At 44.9% G+C, this 14,942-nt stretch overlaps 1 protein-coding gene across 1 annotated transcript in view; it reads right to left on the reverse strand.

Annotated features, from left to right (window-relative positions):
* The window catches only part of C8H12orf50 (chromosome 8 C12orf50 homolog), a 39,032-nt gene that overhangs the window by 18,403 nt on the left and 5,687 nt on the right, over nucleotides 1-14,942 (reverse strand). The window contains exons 3-6 of the mRNA XM_060244419.1: nucleotides 10,058-10,181; nucleotides 5,028-5,186; nucleotides 4,058-4,135; nucleotides 3,848-3,961 (exon numbers count right to left, since the gene is read on the reverse strand). Coding sequence (XP_060100402.1) covers nucleotides 3,848-3,961; nucleotides 4,058-4,135; nucleotides 5,028-5,186; nucleotides 10,058-10,181 — 475 coding nt within the window. The remainder of the gene's footprint in view (nucleotides 1-3,847; nucleotides 3,962-4,057; nucleotides 4,136-5,027; nucleotides 5,187-10,057; nucleotides 10,182-14,942) is intronic.

Genomic DNA, 14,942 nt, shown 5'->3' on the forward strand with positions numbered 1-14,942 from the left:
TTGGTAAAAACACTGCGGATGATTTATGAAACCTAGCATAATTTTAAATAAAGGACAGGAACTCTGCAGCAGTCAGGGGCATGGTTATATGATATGGTTTTACAGACTGCCAGTGCTATTGTATTTATTCATTATGTACTGGCCATAAACCAGATGGTTCTTGAGAGAGTTTATTACTAAAATTGACTTTGGGGATGGGTCACTTTCAGTTTGGGACTCATTTTTTTGGGGATCGGGGCAGTCTCCATGGAGGCCATGATGGGGTATGCAGAGATGGACTTCCAGGGGCAGTAGAGGACAAGAAGCTATAATTATTATGTTTACCTGCTCATGATGTTGTAAGGATATTGTATGCTGTTGTTTACCTGTTGTTTCTTTTATGCTCACTGGCCCACCAGGGGAGGTGGAAAGTCACCATTTGTGGCCACAGTACGGTCTTCTGGGTGCCCCACCAGGCCAGGAGGAGGCACATCAGGTTGCAGTTGGAAATCAGCAAGTTTAGTACAGTGGATTGGTTGGGAGGTCAAGGCCTTTGGTGGTCAGGCTTCATCCCACTGTGGTTTGAGGAGAGGAAGAGTCCTCCAGCTCATGTGCTCGTGACCCTTTTGGGTGGAAATACCTCATCCTGCTGTGTGTAGGGATGGAAGAATCCTTCACCTCATGAGCTGGTAATCCACTTGGGTGGAAGCACCTCAGATCTCTGGGAAGAAGGAGGAAGGGTTCTTTGCCTCATGTGCTGGTGATCCACTTGAATGAATGTGATCTCAGCCTTATGAAGGAAATGCCCACATGCTGCATGCCAGGATTGACCTGGAGCTCCTCAGAAGCAGGTGTCCTGGAGGGATGCTTTTTGGTTCACTATTCTGTCATGCTGAGCTTGGCAAGGAGTTGGGGACCCCAGGGGCCTGAACTGGGCTTGGAAGCTGCAAAAAGCCATGCAAGGGGGACTAGGGGACTATGTACCACATCCAAGGGATAGAGGTGGAATCATGAGACCTGCACATTTATCAGAAAAGGACAATTACATCTTTCTGGAGGATCTGTGGCAAGGGCTGCGGGCTGCTTTGGGTTCCCTGGTGGGTGCAAAGCCCTAAGCAAAGGTTTGGACCTGACAGTGGCAGGTTGGTGCAGAAAGAGATAAAACAGATTTGGTGAGCACCTGAAAGCACCTACCCTGTTTGGGGGAAAGGAGTCCCTCAGGATCCGCCTTTGGGTTTTGCAGGTCAGGATGGGGAATGGGAATTGCATTTGGAGCCACTCTGGCAGGGCTTCTCCCTTACGCGTTACACAGCTTGGGGGGTTGGGAGCTACCCTGTAGTGTCCCATGTTGGCCAGGGGTGAGCCAAGTGGCATGGCTCATGTCTGGGGCAAGGGTGACTTGCCCAACACAAGGCAAGGAGGTAGTTGGAGGGCCACCACTTGCTTTGCCTAAATCTGCACTCAGAGTTTATCCTTGCCACAGAAGTTGTAGATACTCAATAAAATGGCCCTTAGTTAATCCCAACTCTTGTGTCTGCCTCTTTATTCTGACTGGGGGAGCAACTTCCAGTCCTTATTGAGCTCAAGCTTGACAGTGTCAGTTCCAGCTCAGTAGCTTCACAGTTTGAAATATTTTTATTTATTTATTTATTTATTTTATTCTATGACTTATATCCCGCCCTTCCCATAAAAATGGCTCAGGGCGGCTCACAGCAATCAATAAAACAGAATTTAGATTATTATTACATATATAAACATTTAAAAAGTCAAAGCATTTAAAAACCTAAAAGCCTTAAAATCTTAACATCAGATCTATACAGTATGGTTCACAGAAGTCTAATAAGTTAAATTTATTTCCCAGTCAGGTGTAGGCTAACCGGAAGAGGGTTGTCTTGCAGGCCCTGCGGAACTGAGCAAGGTCCCGCAGGGCCCTCACCTCTTCCGGCAGCTGGTTCCACCATGTAGGAGCCATTATAGAAAAGGCTCTGTCTCTGGTTGTCTTAAGATGGACTTCCTTAGGCCCGGGGATGGTGAGAAGGTTTTGAGTCCCAGACCTCAGTACTCTCTGGGGAACATGTGGGGAGAGACGGTCCTTCAGGTAGGCAGGTCCCAGGCCATATAGGGCTTTAAAGGTAATGACCAGCACCTTGTACCGGACTTGGTATGTTATTGGGAGCCAGTGCAGAGCCCGAAGACCCGGCCGAATGTGCCCCCATCTTGGGAGGCCCAATAACAGCCGGGCCGCGGCATTCTGCACCAGCTGCAATTTCCGAGTCCGGCACAAGGGCAGCCCCATGTAGAGGGCATTGCAGTAGTCCAACCTCGAGGTGACTGTAGCATGGATCACTGTTGCTAGGTCGTCGCGGTCCAGGAAGGGAGCCAACTGCCTTGCCCGTCTAAGATGAAAGAACGCGGACTTGGCAGTGGTTGCTATCTGAGCCTCCATCTTTAGGGAAGGCTCCAATAGCACCCCCAGGCTCTTGACCGTATCCGCTGCCATCAGCGGCGCACCGTCAAAAGCTGGCAAGGGGATTACCCCCCCCCCCCAGTCCCCGACGACCCAGGCAAGGACCTCTGTCTTCGCAGGATTCAATCTCAGGCCACTCAGTCTGAGCCACTCAGCCACGGCCTGTAGTGCCCGGTCCAGATTTTCTGGGGCGCAGACTGGTCGGCCGTCCATAAGTAGATAGAGCTGGGTGTCATCAGCATACTGGTGACACCCCAGCCCATACCTTTGGGCAATCTGGGCAAGAGGTCGCATATAGATGTTAAATAACATCGGGGAGAGAACCGCTCCCTGGGGCACTACACAATTAAGTGTGTGCCTCCAGGATAGTTCCCCCCCAATCGCGACCCTTTGTCCCCGACCTTCAAGGAAAGAGGAAAGCCACTGCAAGGCTAGCCCCTGAATCCCCGTGTTGGCGTTTTGTTTAAGTAAGGCACTCTTCAAGGATAACACTTCATGCACTTGACAAAGAAGGCTCTGGCTCATGAAACTTCATGACACAATAAAAGTGACACAAGATGGTTTTGCTCCAACATGACAACTTCTTTGGAATTTATATGTCATGCTCCCACCTGAAGTCCAGCATAAGACCATGAGCCACTGTGGACCAAACCTGATGTGATTTGAAGAGTTCCTTGAATGGAGCTCCTTTTTTCCAAGCCTCAAAGAACAGGTGCAGGAGGGCTGATTCAGATCCAGAGTGTGGCATAAAAGAAGAGGGCATTTCTCCCTGTGCCATTTTTCCCAACCAGAAACAGCCTCACAGAGTTATTAGTTGACTTGTTTGGGAAACATACAGGTACTGAATGCCCAATAAGTTAATAGAAGGAAAGGTCCCCTGCCCAAGCACCAGTCGTTTCCGACTCTGGGGTGACACTGCTTTCACAATGTTTTCACAGCAGACTTTTTACGAGGTGGTTTGCCATTGCATTCACCAGTCATCTACACTTCCCCCCCAGAAACCTGGGTACTCATTTTACCAACCTCGGAAGGATGGAAGGCTGAGTCAACCTCGAGCCAGCTGCTTGAAAACCCAGCTTCTTCCGGGGATCGAACTCAGGTCGTGAGCAGAGCTTAGGACTGCAATACTGCAGCTTTAACACTCTGCGCCACGGGGCTATCATCTATTTGAGGTTGGGAAAATAGAACAGAATGAAGCCCTCTCCCTTGTTTCATACCACTATCCCAATCTCAATCAGGCCCCAATGCTTTAAATTTTAATGGAACTCATAGCATCACATTTGGTTTTACCCACAAAAACTTTCACACATCCATATTTTTGAAACAAACATGAGGTATTTGTTAACAGAAAAGGGAAAGAAAAATAAAATAAAATAAAAGCTCTAAAACTCAAGTCCTTGCCTTCTTGTAAATCTCTGCCAGTTTCCATGGGTTTCATGAGCTCGTTCTCAAGCACTGAAGGTACATTTTTTGTTGAGCGGTTTTCCTGAGAAGTCTGAATTCTGTAGTATTCTCCTAACCAATCACCAGGAAGAAAAAAATATTTTACCATAATGATATCAATTTTGTCTGTGTGCCTGTGCTTTTAAGAATTAATATTGAGAGTCATACCAGATTTATAACACATCTCCTTTATTGCCTTTTCTTCCTCTATATCTTCTGGAGTCTTAGACAATAAGTATGATGCATCTGCAGGAAATTTTTTTTAAAGTATTAGTAAATATTTCTTTTTGCACCACACAAATTAAAATTGCACTACAATTGCACTTACAAATTGGCTCTGGTGACATACAGTGGTTTATCATTGTGAAGAAACAGGCAGACAGTGCAACCTTAATTGTTATATAAAGGTAAAGGTAAAGGTAGTCCCCTGTGCAAGCACCAGTTGTTTCCGATTCTGTGGTGACATCACATCACATTTTCATGGCAGACTTTTTACGGGGTGGTTTGCCATTTCCTTCCCCAGTCATCTACACTTCCCCCCAGCAAGCTGGGTACTCATTTTACCAACCTCGGAAGGATGGAAGGTTGAGTCAACCTTGAGCCAGCTACCTGAACCCAACTTCCACCAGGATCGAACTCAGGTCGTGTGTAGAGAGCTTGGACTGCCGTACTGCAGCTTTACCACTCTGCACCACAGGGCATTATAGACTCAAATGTAAATCTCATTCAGTTTGGACTTACTCCCTAAAAAGTATGCTTAGAATTGCAGCCAGAGAATGCCAGCTTTCCGTTTTTAAAATTCTGTATAAAGTAGAAATTGCATATATGCTGGAGGGAACTGAGTGCAATTTTTCTGAATTCCCTTTAGAGCCAGTATGTAAGCAAAAAAGATCGCTGTAATGTTGAAAAGCTTCTGTGTGGCTTTGTGAGATTATCTTGTACATTCTGTCTCCTTCACTTCTTCCATGTGCTTTTCTCACTGGAAAATGTGAGATCAACTCATTGTTTCCCCACTGAGGGTAGACCCTCTCAGTCAAGGCTTTGTGCTTTGGAAAGTACCCAACTTAACCTCTGATTCCAACCCTGAATTAACTGAACTGCTACGTATGCAAATACTAATGTCCAGCAAACTATTTACATTTCTCTTCCTGTTCTTCCTCTTCTTCATCCTCAAGATTGATGATAATAATCAGTGGTGGATGAATAGGTCTCAATATGCCTTCTTGACTTTTTGTGGAATCTTGGTTTGGGGCAGGATGCAAAATCCCTTCCTGAACTTCCCTTTGTAATGTTGGATCTAGGAAGGAACTTTAAATTCAGTATAACATTGTTGCATGACATTATCCAAACCATGTACTCCTGCTATCTGAGTATAACTCTGAAGTCCACAACTCATGAAAGGCAAGGAAATGGCTTAAGACACTGTGGTGGTAGAAAGTGCTGTCAGGTCACAGCTGACTTAAGACAACTCTATAGGGTTTTCAAGGCAAGAGATGTTTAGAGGTGGTCTTCCATTGCCTGCCTCCACGTTATGACCCCATCCAGATACTAGCCAGGGCTGACCCTGCTTAGCCTCTGAGCTGACGAGATGTGGCTAGACCAGGCTATTCAGGTCAGAGCTTTAGACACTACATGCTATAGATTTATATTACTAACATTGCTATAACATTATTTATCATCTGGACAGTCCTTGAATAATTACAGTATTCTGAAAAAAATCAAAAATGCAATGATACATTCCTCCTCATACATATTAAATTCTATACTCTTCTATATGTTGTAATATTGGTTTCCACACATAAAAGCAATTTATATTTTCTATTTTTAACAAAAAGTTAACTTGGTCATATTAAATACTGGAAATGTTCAACCCACTCCTTTTGGCTCAAATATTTTCTTCCAGTAATATGAAAAAAGTAAGCAGGCTGCTGTGATTGCATTTGAAACAAAATTTTGTAGCCTGTTTTGAATCTTGTTAGTGTACAGAAACTTTTAAACATACATTCACTAGGACATATAGAAAAGAGGCTTTACTAAACATAAATTATATTCTAAACTCTTTGACCATTTCCCCATATTTTTCTACGTTTTATTCTAATAATAAATGATAAATTTTATGTAATTACTTGTCTCTACTAAACACCATTTTTTCAGAAATCATATTTGTTAACATTCTCTTCTTTCTTAGTTGAGCATTTTTTTAAAAAAAAACCTTTTCATTTTCAAATACTTTTTCTACAACAATTAACCAATAACCAATATTAATGAGCACAAAAGCATCTCTACCAGCTATGGGGAAAAGTGGCATTTTTGGTCTCTCAGCATCAATATTTCTCATTCATTGTTCTATATATTTTTTGTCAATGTAGTAGTAAGTGGCATTGAGTGGTCATTTCATAATGGTAAGACATATAGTCCTGACCTGGCGTGACCAAGAGACGTTGCCTGTTCATACAGGAGCACCCAAATAGCTAGAGAGTGGGGCTCCTATTCCTGGAAACAAAATGGAGTCTGATCAGAAACAAGCCAAGGAAAGATTCCATTCAAAATGGAATAGAACCAGCAGTGAGCTTGTTCTGGTCATCACCTAAGGCATCCTCTTGACATGGCCCTCTCCCTAGCCCAAATGGAATGCATGAGGACAATGGGGTCTGCTGGTAAATATTACTCATAACTTAATCCTCAACTACTGATCAATGGCCCATCCCTCAGGCCCATTACTTCTGCTCAGCCGTTTCTATTTACTTCTATGCTAATGCCTACCACGCTGCTCAAAGTCTTTGTCTACTACACTGATTTCCTTCCTGGGTGTCAAAACCAAACCAATTTAAACCCATCAACTGCATCCTGACCCACCCTTCTAGTAATTACTGTGGAAGCACTATCTATTGTTACCTAGAGATCCATTCAGGTGACTAGAGTCAGCTCTGCTCATTGGCTTGAGGTGAGCACCCAATCAGGTACCCAGAAAAGACTTATCATTGGCCAAAAGCCAGCCCCTTTTCTGGGAGGGCCTCATCCCCTTCAAAGATTATAAGCATGAGAGCAAGTCACGCCTCCTTGTTCAGTCTAAGCACGTATAACCAGATTGTCCGCCCCCCCACTCTAAGTAAGGGGGCCCCTCAGACATGGCATGATGGTAGTGCATATCTACATCTTCAAGTTGTAATTGGACCTTAGCACATCTGGACCAGGTAGTAGCACCCTATGTTTTACCCTTGTGTTACCCCTATCAATTTCATCTCTACTTTCCATAGGAGCTGTGTGATTGTTGTATGAATTATTTACCTTGTTAATGAGCATAATACTGATAAATTATTATTATACAAGCCCCTCTCCGACAGAGTCTCATATGAAATCACATTATTTACCACAAACTGATCATACCTTGCACAGCCCAATCTCCCTTACTCTTCAAAGTTGCTTGTATCTAGTTTATAATGTACATCTCTAATAACTGAAGAGAGAGGGGATATTGCTGGGACTATTTCAGTTGTACATTTTTGCCATACCCTAATCATATCATCTGTAACATAACTGTCATTTATATAATACTTTTATTTTTATTTTTTCCTAGCCAAAACCAAACTTTGAATGGTATTTTAGCATAGATTTTTGTGCTATTTGTGTCTCAGGATTTATGTCTCTAATATTCTTTAGCATGGGAACTGTGTATTGGTAGGAGTTATCAGACCTTTACCAACGGGGTATGCTTTTGCAAACTGTGCATATGTTTTATGGAACAGTTTATGGAACAAACTATTTCATAAATTATTTATGCACAGATCTCAAGCTAACACACATGGAAGCCTGCTTTTCCTGGAGATTCTTGACCTAGATGATACCATCTGTCATTGCTACAACCTTACCTTTCTAATCATGCTCACATTCCCTTCTACCTCTTCTGTTTCTCTCCCAAAGCTAAACTATATATTTTTTCCAGGTGGAACCCATTATGAATGAAATATCCCCTTACAGTCTGCAGGGAACACACATGATAGTATTCTATTTGTGGACCTTTCCTACAGTATCTGAGTTTGTTTTTTTCTCCACCTTGTTCCAACACAACATTTCCCAAATGAATTTTTTTCATGCAGACAGGATTTTATATTGTGAGGGAAAGCGGTATGCTATAACCCAATCTTGTCAGATCTCAGAAGCTAAGCAGCATCAGTACTTGGAGGGGACACCAGCAAGGAAGGCTCTGCAGAGGAAGACAATGGCAAACTGCCTCTGCTTCTCACTTGCCTTGAAAGCCCCTTGATGGGGTTGCCAAGACTCAGGTGCAACTTGACAGCACTCTACACAGAACTGCATATTGGAACAATTTTTTGTGACTGAATATACCACTTGCATACATCACATTTCTTCATTTGAAGAGTACCAAAGTTATTCAATAAGATGTTAATATTATTTAGCATTATTCCTTCTCTTCTTCAAGTTTGGTAGATTTCAACATAATTTACTCCCACATAAAATGTGCTCAAAATCCCATGCAGGGTGCTGGAAGTATGTGCTTATAGATACATAAGTAAATAAAATCAAGGGATGTATTTATCTGGACTCTGGATTGTGACATTTGCATAACACTGCATAACACTGCAGCATTTGCATAACACTGGCTTATAAAAATTCATTCAGCACCTTCAGTCTAATGGTTGGTACAGATGTAGCATTGTCTCTTTAAATCATGGATAACAAGTTGAAAGCTGCCCTGGAAATGTGCACTGTCTTGTCACTCCCTTTCCTTCAGCAGATTTCCTCTGTAACCCTTATTAGCACTTAATAGCGTTCTGCAATCCTTAATAGGACTTAGTCTACCAACAATGACATGAAGCATAGCCAAAGTTAACCAGGGTTCCCATTTAGCCAAAATAGGAAAACATAGTTTAAAGTGGGCCTTGGAAATGTTACCTATGCCACATGGGACAGTAAGGAGCTGGGACCATGTGTTATAATTAGCTGGAAGGTGTGGTACCAAGTCAAGGGCAAAAGTAATACAGACCACAGTTAACATTGGCATCACTAAACTGCTTAATAATGGCTATGGAGTTATAATTGGATTGAGGGAGGGAGTAGAGTTGCCAGGTCTCTTACTATAGTGGGAGACCTCTTGGCAGCACACTGTGTTGTCCCCTCCCCATACCTGAAGCACCGGCAGAAGGAAAAAGTGGAGATGGAGGTGAGCCTCAAAATCACGGCATACTAAAGCAGCTACTGGTAAAAATGGAAGTGATGTCATGGATGCTGTAAGATTTGTATAAAATTCTGTGATACCAGTCCTTGTCCCTTAATTGCTCCCAGAGATTGCCAGCTGTGGCCTGGCAACCCCAGAGGTCAGGACACTGGGAAGGAAACATCTGTTCTTACTTTTGGCTTCCAACATGTAATAGAACAGGGGTGTCAAACTCATTTGTTATGAGGGCTGGATCTGACATAAATAAGATCATGTTGGGCCAGCCATGTATGTACCTATTTAAGATTAGGTAGCAGAGATATAAACTTTGTAAAGGACACAGACAAACACAATTAAAGATTTTTTTTAAAAAAAAAATTAAAATATGCTTAAAACATTAGCACTTGTTGGTCTTAAAGGTGCTTTCTTTGTATCTCTCCCCTGGGATCCACGAAACTGGGCAAAGGAAGCTCTGGCACTTTTCTTTCTCAGAGGACCAGGATGGGGAGGAGACTCAGCCAATAGAAGGTAGGCTTGGCTTGGAAGCTCTGCTGTGCGGTTGAGAGAGCCTGGCAAAGCAAGCTCTCCCTTCCCCCCTAAGGGAAGAACTTCAGCCAACAGAGAAAATAGAGGCTTGGCTCTGTAGCTGTGCAATTGTAGCTCTGTAGCTCTGCAAGCTGTGATGCAGAGGGAAGCAAGAGAAGGAAGCAGATGACAGCCAGTTGCTCAGGGGCCTGATAGGAGCCTTCTGGGGATCTGTTTTGGCCCCTGGGCTGCATGTTTGACACCCCTGTAATAGAAGGTGACAAGATCCTAGGTTTTTATTTACACTAGCAAACAATGTGCCAATTCAAAATTATTTACCAATTCTGATTTCTGTAACAACTATCAAAATACTGAGCTACAACCTCGAGTATCAATCAATACATAAAAACCAACTTCTGGAACATGTTTAGCATTTCTGTTTCAGTGACCCAAATATTTTTACTCACCACTACTAGGTGGCAAAAAAAGCCCATTTATGTTGCGAGGTTTTCTGTGATGGAAGACACAACTGATCCTCACACAGCCTAAAGGCTGTGTTTCCCAGAAACATGAGATGCTATTGTATTTCTGCTGCAGAAAACAAATGATTTCATATTTGCTATAAAATATATTTGACTGAACATTGAAATTCTTATATGCAGCAATGAGAAATATAATACAAAAAACAAAAAAGGCTCTAACCTATATTTTGCAACAGTATACACCAGACATCTGCACTTGTGTAAACAGAGATCCATATTATTGGGATTTAAATATTTATGATAATCAATTAAATATAATTGTTATGAATAATTAAATAATACCCTTTTGACTGACATAAAAGGCAGCAGGTTTAAACGTTTGTTAATACAAATATTAATAAAAACTTCATATGGAAAATGCCATTGTAGAAGGAGCGTTCTCCCTTCTTTCTTACATAGAGCAAATGCCCTTTCCAGTATAACATCTTCCATACATATACATCTATAAACAAAAAAGGTATGCTTTTTGCATCATATATATAGCATTTACTCCTGTTCTAATTTAATTATGTAATTTCATTGCCTATACACACTTGCCCATGGCATTCATACCCACCATGCGACCCTAGACCAAGATTCCATCTCAGCTCCCTATCTCACATGACTCAAACCAAACCCAACAATGACATGTGAAGACAAATCAGATTTGCCTAGTTCTGTGGTCCCTAATATTTGATTAAATTTGACAATTTTTTAACCTCTCTTCCTCACATATTCAGGGCTCAGAGCAGTTTACAACAATTTGTAAACCTAGGGTGACCAAGGTCCCCAGAATTTTATTCTCTAAAACTATTTACCCACCCCTGGGATGGCAGCTCTATTTTTATCTTGGGAAAAGCAAATTTGGATACAAAAGATCTTACTTCCATGTAAACTATAGGATTATGCTGCAGAACTCATACATTTAATTCACTAAAATGCCTCTAAAACAGAGGTGGCCAATGGCAGCTCTCCAGATGTTTTTGCCTACAACTCCCATCAGCCCCAGCCATTGGCCATGCTGGCTGGGGCTGATGGGAGTTGTAGGCAAAAACATCTGGAGAGCTACCGTTGGCCACCATTGCTCTAAAAAACTGACAGCCCTTTTAAAAATGTGTCTCTGTGAAACTGGGCTGGTTTTCTCACTGGGTTATAGGGTTGCCAAGTCCAATTTAAGAAATATCTGGGGACTTTGGGGGTGGAGCCAGGAGACTTTGGGGGTGGAGCCAGGAGACATTAGGGGCGGAGCCAGGAACAAGGGTGTGACAAGCATAACTGAACTCCAAATTTTAAATATAATAAGAATATACATAAGTTAGAAAATTAAAACATTAAGACCACTAATTAACTAACTAGCCAACCACTAATTATGGACATCAGTTTTGCAAACACATCATTAGAATTCAATAGAAAAATAGCCATCCAAACTGAGTGGCCCCTGAAGTTCATGGCATAATTAAAAGTAGCTTTCCCCCCCTTATGCTGTAGACAGCTGACTAGCATTCCTTGTTAAGTTCATTCACGTGAGGACCGGCGGCAGCGGCGGCTTGAGTTCCCCGGCGCCGGCGAAGAGCGCAGCCTCTCGGGCCCCCAGAACTAGCTTGAGCTGGGGTCCTCGGAGAAGAGGCGGCAGCAGCGCAGCGGCGTTGCCGCTCCGAGATGGGGCGGCTCGCCACGCTGCGCAGCCGCACGTCCTTTCCCTGGGGGATCTTCTACCTGGCCTGCCCTGCTTCTAAAACTTGCAGCTGCGGCGGCCTGTCCGCCCCACGCCCTCGCCCGGCCCCACCCAAGGCCGCCGGCCGCTCCACAGCACATCAAGCAGGCTCTCCTGGGACGAGCTGCGCGCCCAAAGGACTCTTACCTGCACCATCTCCTCTGCGGGCAGGCGCTCTCCTCCCCCGGCTCCGGTCAGCGGCGGCAGCGGCGGCTTGAGTTCCCCGAGGCCAGTGAAGAGCGCAGCCTCTCAGGCCCCCAGAACTGGCTTGAGCTGGGATCCTCAGAGAAGAGGCTGCAGCAGCGCAGTGGCGTTGCCACTCCAAGATGGGGCGGCTCGCCACGCTGCTTGGCGCCGTTTCCCCCCTCTCCCCCTGCTTCCATTTTTGGGGGGAGCGGGGGAAGAGGCTGGAAAACCTGGGGTCCCCCGCTAGGGTGGGAGGATTGGGACCCCTACTGGGTTAACCAGCATAGGCCAAAGTCTGCCTATTTGGTTACAAAGATGGTATCAAAACAGAAGCAAGATTCTGCTGTTACAGATATCACACTATTACTGACCATGTTGTCTTTCTGGGTGATCTTTGGAATGACCATATTTTTTTCCTAGTTCCCTTTAAATGTTTTTATTGACTGTATTTCTGAATCCCTTTGAAACCAATCAACATTTTGCCACAAAACTTAGGAAGTCTCAAGATTTCTCTGCTCAGTTTTCTTCTTTGTACTGAGCCTATAAATAAGGCATTTCATTATTATGTCATAAAGTTTAGGGTTATGAAAACAGGGAGTTGAATTATAGTTCAGACAGAGTGGCCCTTAACATTCAACACAGTCATATAATTTTTGATGCCAGGTAGAAGGAGTGAATCTGTGCTATCTTAAAAAAAAAAAAAAAAAGGTAAAGGTAGTCCCCTGTGCAAGCACCAGTCATTTTCGACTCTGGGGTGACATTGCTTTTACAACGTTTTCACGGCAGACTTTTTACAGGGTGGTTTGCCATTGCCTTCCCCAGTCATCTATACTTTTCCCCCAGCAAGCTGGGTACTCATTTTACTGACCTCGGAAGGATGGAAGGCTGAGTCAACCTGGAGCCTGGTTATATTCCGTTTAAGATGGCTGAAGTAATGTCAAGCAGGAGTCCTGGTTTTGCCCCCCCAGTCGGAATGAAGAGGCTGACACAGTGTGTTGGATAAAAAACCGGGCCATAGGTGCTCCCCTGAAAAGACTGTAGCCAATACCTCATCCTGCCAAGCGACCAAATCCATCAAACTTCACCCCAAACTCCCTACACTATCAAGGAGTACAAGGTAGGCAAAAAACAAATCACATAGGCCAATTCTGCGAAAATGAAAAAATTCCTACCTGGCCCCTAATAAGGCGACCGGTAAAACCTGTACTGCATAGAATGGGTGGGTGGGCTGAGAGCCATGAGAGAACTGCTCAACACGGGCGGGAGCCGGGGCTTTAAAACCCCGACACCACGCTCCCTCCTCCAACTCCCGGATGGCCGGGAAGCCAGCGTCAGCCTCCCTCCTTCCGTTGCCAGTGCAACTGGGAAGGGGCCGATTTGCCCCCCCAGTCGGAATGAAGAGGCTGACACAGTGTGTTGGATAAAAACCCGGGCCGCTTTATTGAAACATAACTTGAACGAATAAGGATGGCAAGAGGTATAGGCCTACAAGAACAAGCCCTGGGGTCAAAACACCGGACCCCGCCTTGTCCTAGAAGGCGAGCCACTCTGCCCCCAGCACGAGGCCAATATCATCTGACTGGTGCTGAGCGGCCAGGCCCAAACTCCACCTCCACCTCTGTCGGCATCAATCACTCAGGAAAGATCCGCCCCGGTGAGGCTTTGTCATGATCTGCACTCCCAGCATTGAGCCATAAAGCCCATCTACCTTTCATACGACCACTTGCACCCACTGGTGTAGAGCCATAGGTGCTCCCCTGAAAAGACTGTAGCCAATACCTCATCCTGCCACTGCCACCGCCAATGCCAAGCCTCTGCTTAGGCATTAGCACCCCACCGGACGGCCCGGAGCCGACCGCAACCCCTGCCTTAGCACGTTCAAAAAGGCCCGAGTACCCAGTTCAGATAACTGAAAACCCATCTGCCCATACAGGTCAGCATTCTTGACCCATATGGCCAAGTGAGGAAGAAATATGTCCAACCCCCCCCCTCCTTTCCATGGCTTTTTTAAGGCCTGGTAGGCCTTAAGTCTGGCACGTTCAATCCCCCCGGGATACAGGGCAGACCGCCAGACCCTATTGGAAAAAATGCCACCAAACCAAGATGACTCCTGGCTATCTTTGCATAATGGCCTGCAGATCCTCCTGCACCTGCAAAGAAAAAAGGGGGGGCCTTCCCCTTCATGCAACCCAGGTCATTACCCCCCAGATGGATGACCAAGACGTGCGGAGGAGACACCTTCCTGTTGTAACACCGGAAATGGATTGTGTGGATGGCCAGCTGCTCACCCAAAAGCCAAATGGCTACTCTAGATCCATCCGCATGCCTGCGGTCATTCATACTCCAGGCGAGGGAACCACAGTAGCCCCAGGCATCACATAGGCATTGCAAGAAGGCCCTCCCAGGAGCCACAACTTTGCACGCACTCTGCCTTTTCGTGGGCCCATGGAACCCCAATCTCCCACGCCAGGTCCTCAAATGACCGCACAACTAGGCACATTGCCCTGAACCGGCAGGGCCAACGGAAGGTAGGCATCCAGGTAGTGAACAGTAACTTTCAACCCAGACTTGATCCGAAGTGCCCACTCCATAAAGGAACTAACCGCTCACAAGCGGCTCTGGACACTGAGCATCCCCTGGATGGGCCCCTATTCATATAATACTTCCTTCAAAGGCAAAAACCCGGAAGATCGAAATCTTCTGGGTGTACGGGCAAAAGGCGAAACACTGACTTAATGTCGCATTTTGCCATTGCAGCCCACACACCACAACCCAGAACCACTCTGACTGATTGGTCAAACGAGGTGTACCTGACTGAACTGAGCACCTCCACAATGGAATCATTCACTGCTCTGCCCCTGGGAAGCCAAATGGTATATCAGGCGCCATTCCCCTGGTGCTTTATTGTGCCCGCCCCCGAGGGGGGGGTAC

Source organism: Heteronotia binoei, chromosome 8, assembly GCF_032191835.1.
Source record: "Heteronotia binoei isolate CCM8104 ecotype False Entrance Well chromosome 8, APGP_CSIRO_Hbin_v1, whole genome shotgun sequence".
NCBI classification, from domain to species: domain Eukaryota; kingdom Metazoa; phylum Chordata; class Lepidosauria; order Squamata; family Gekkonidae; genus Heteronotia; species Heteronotia binoei.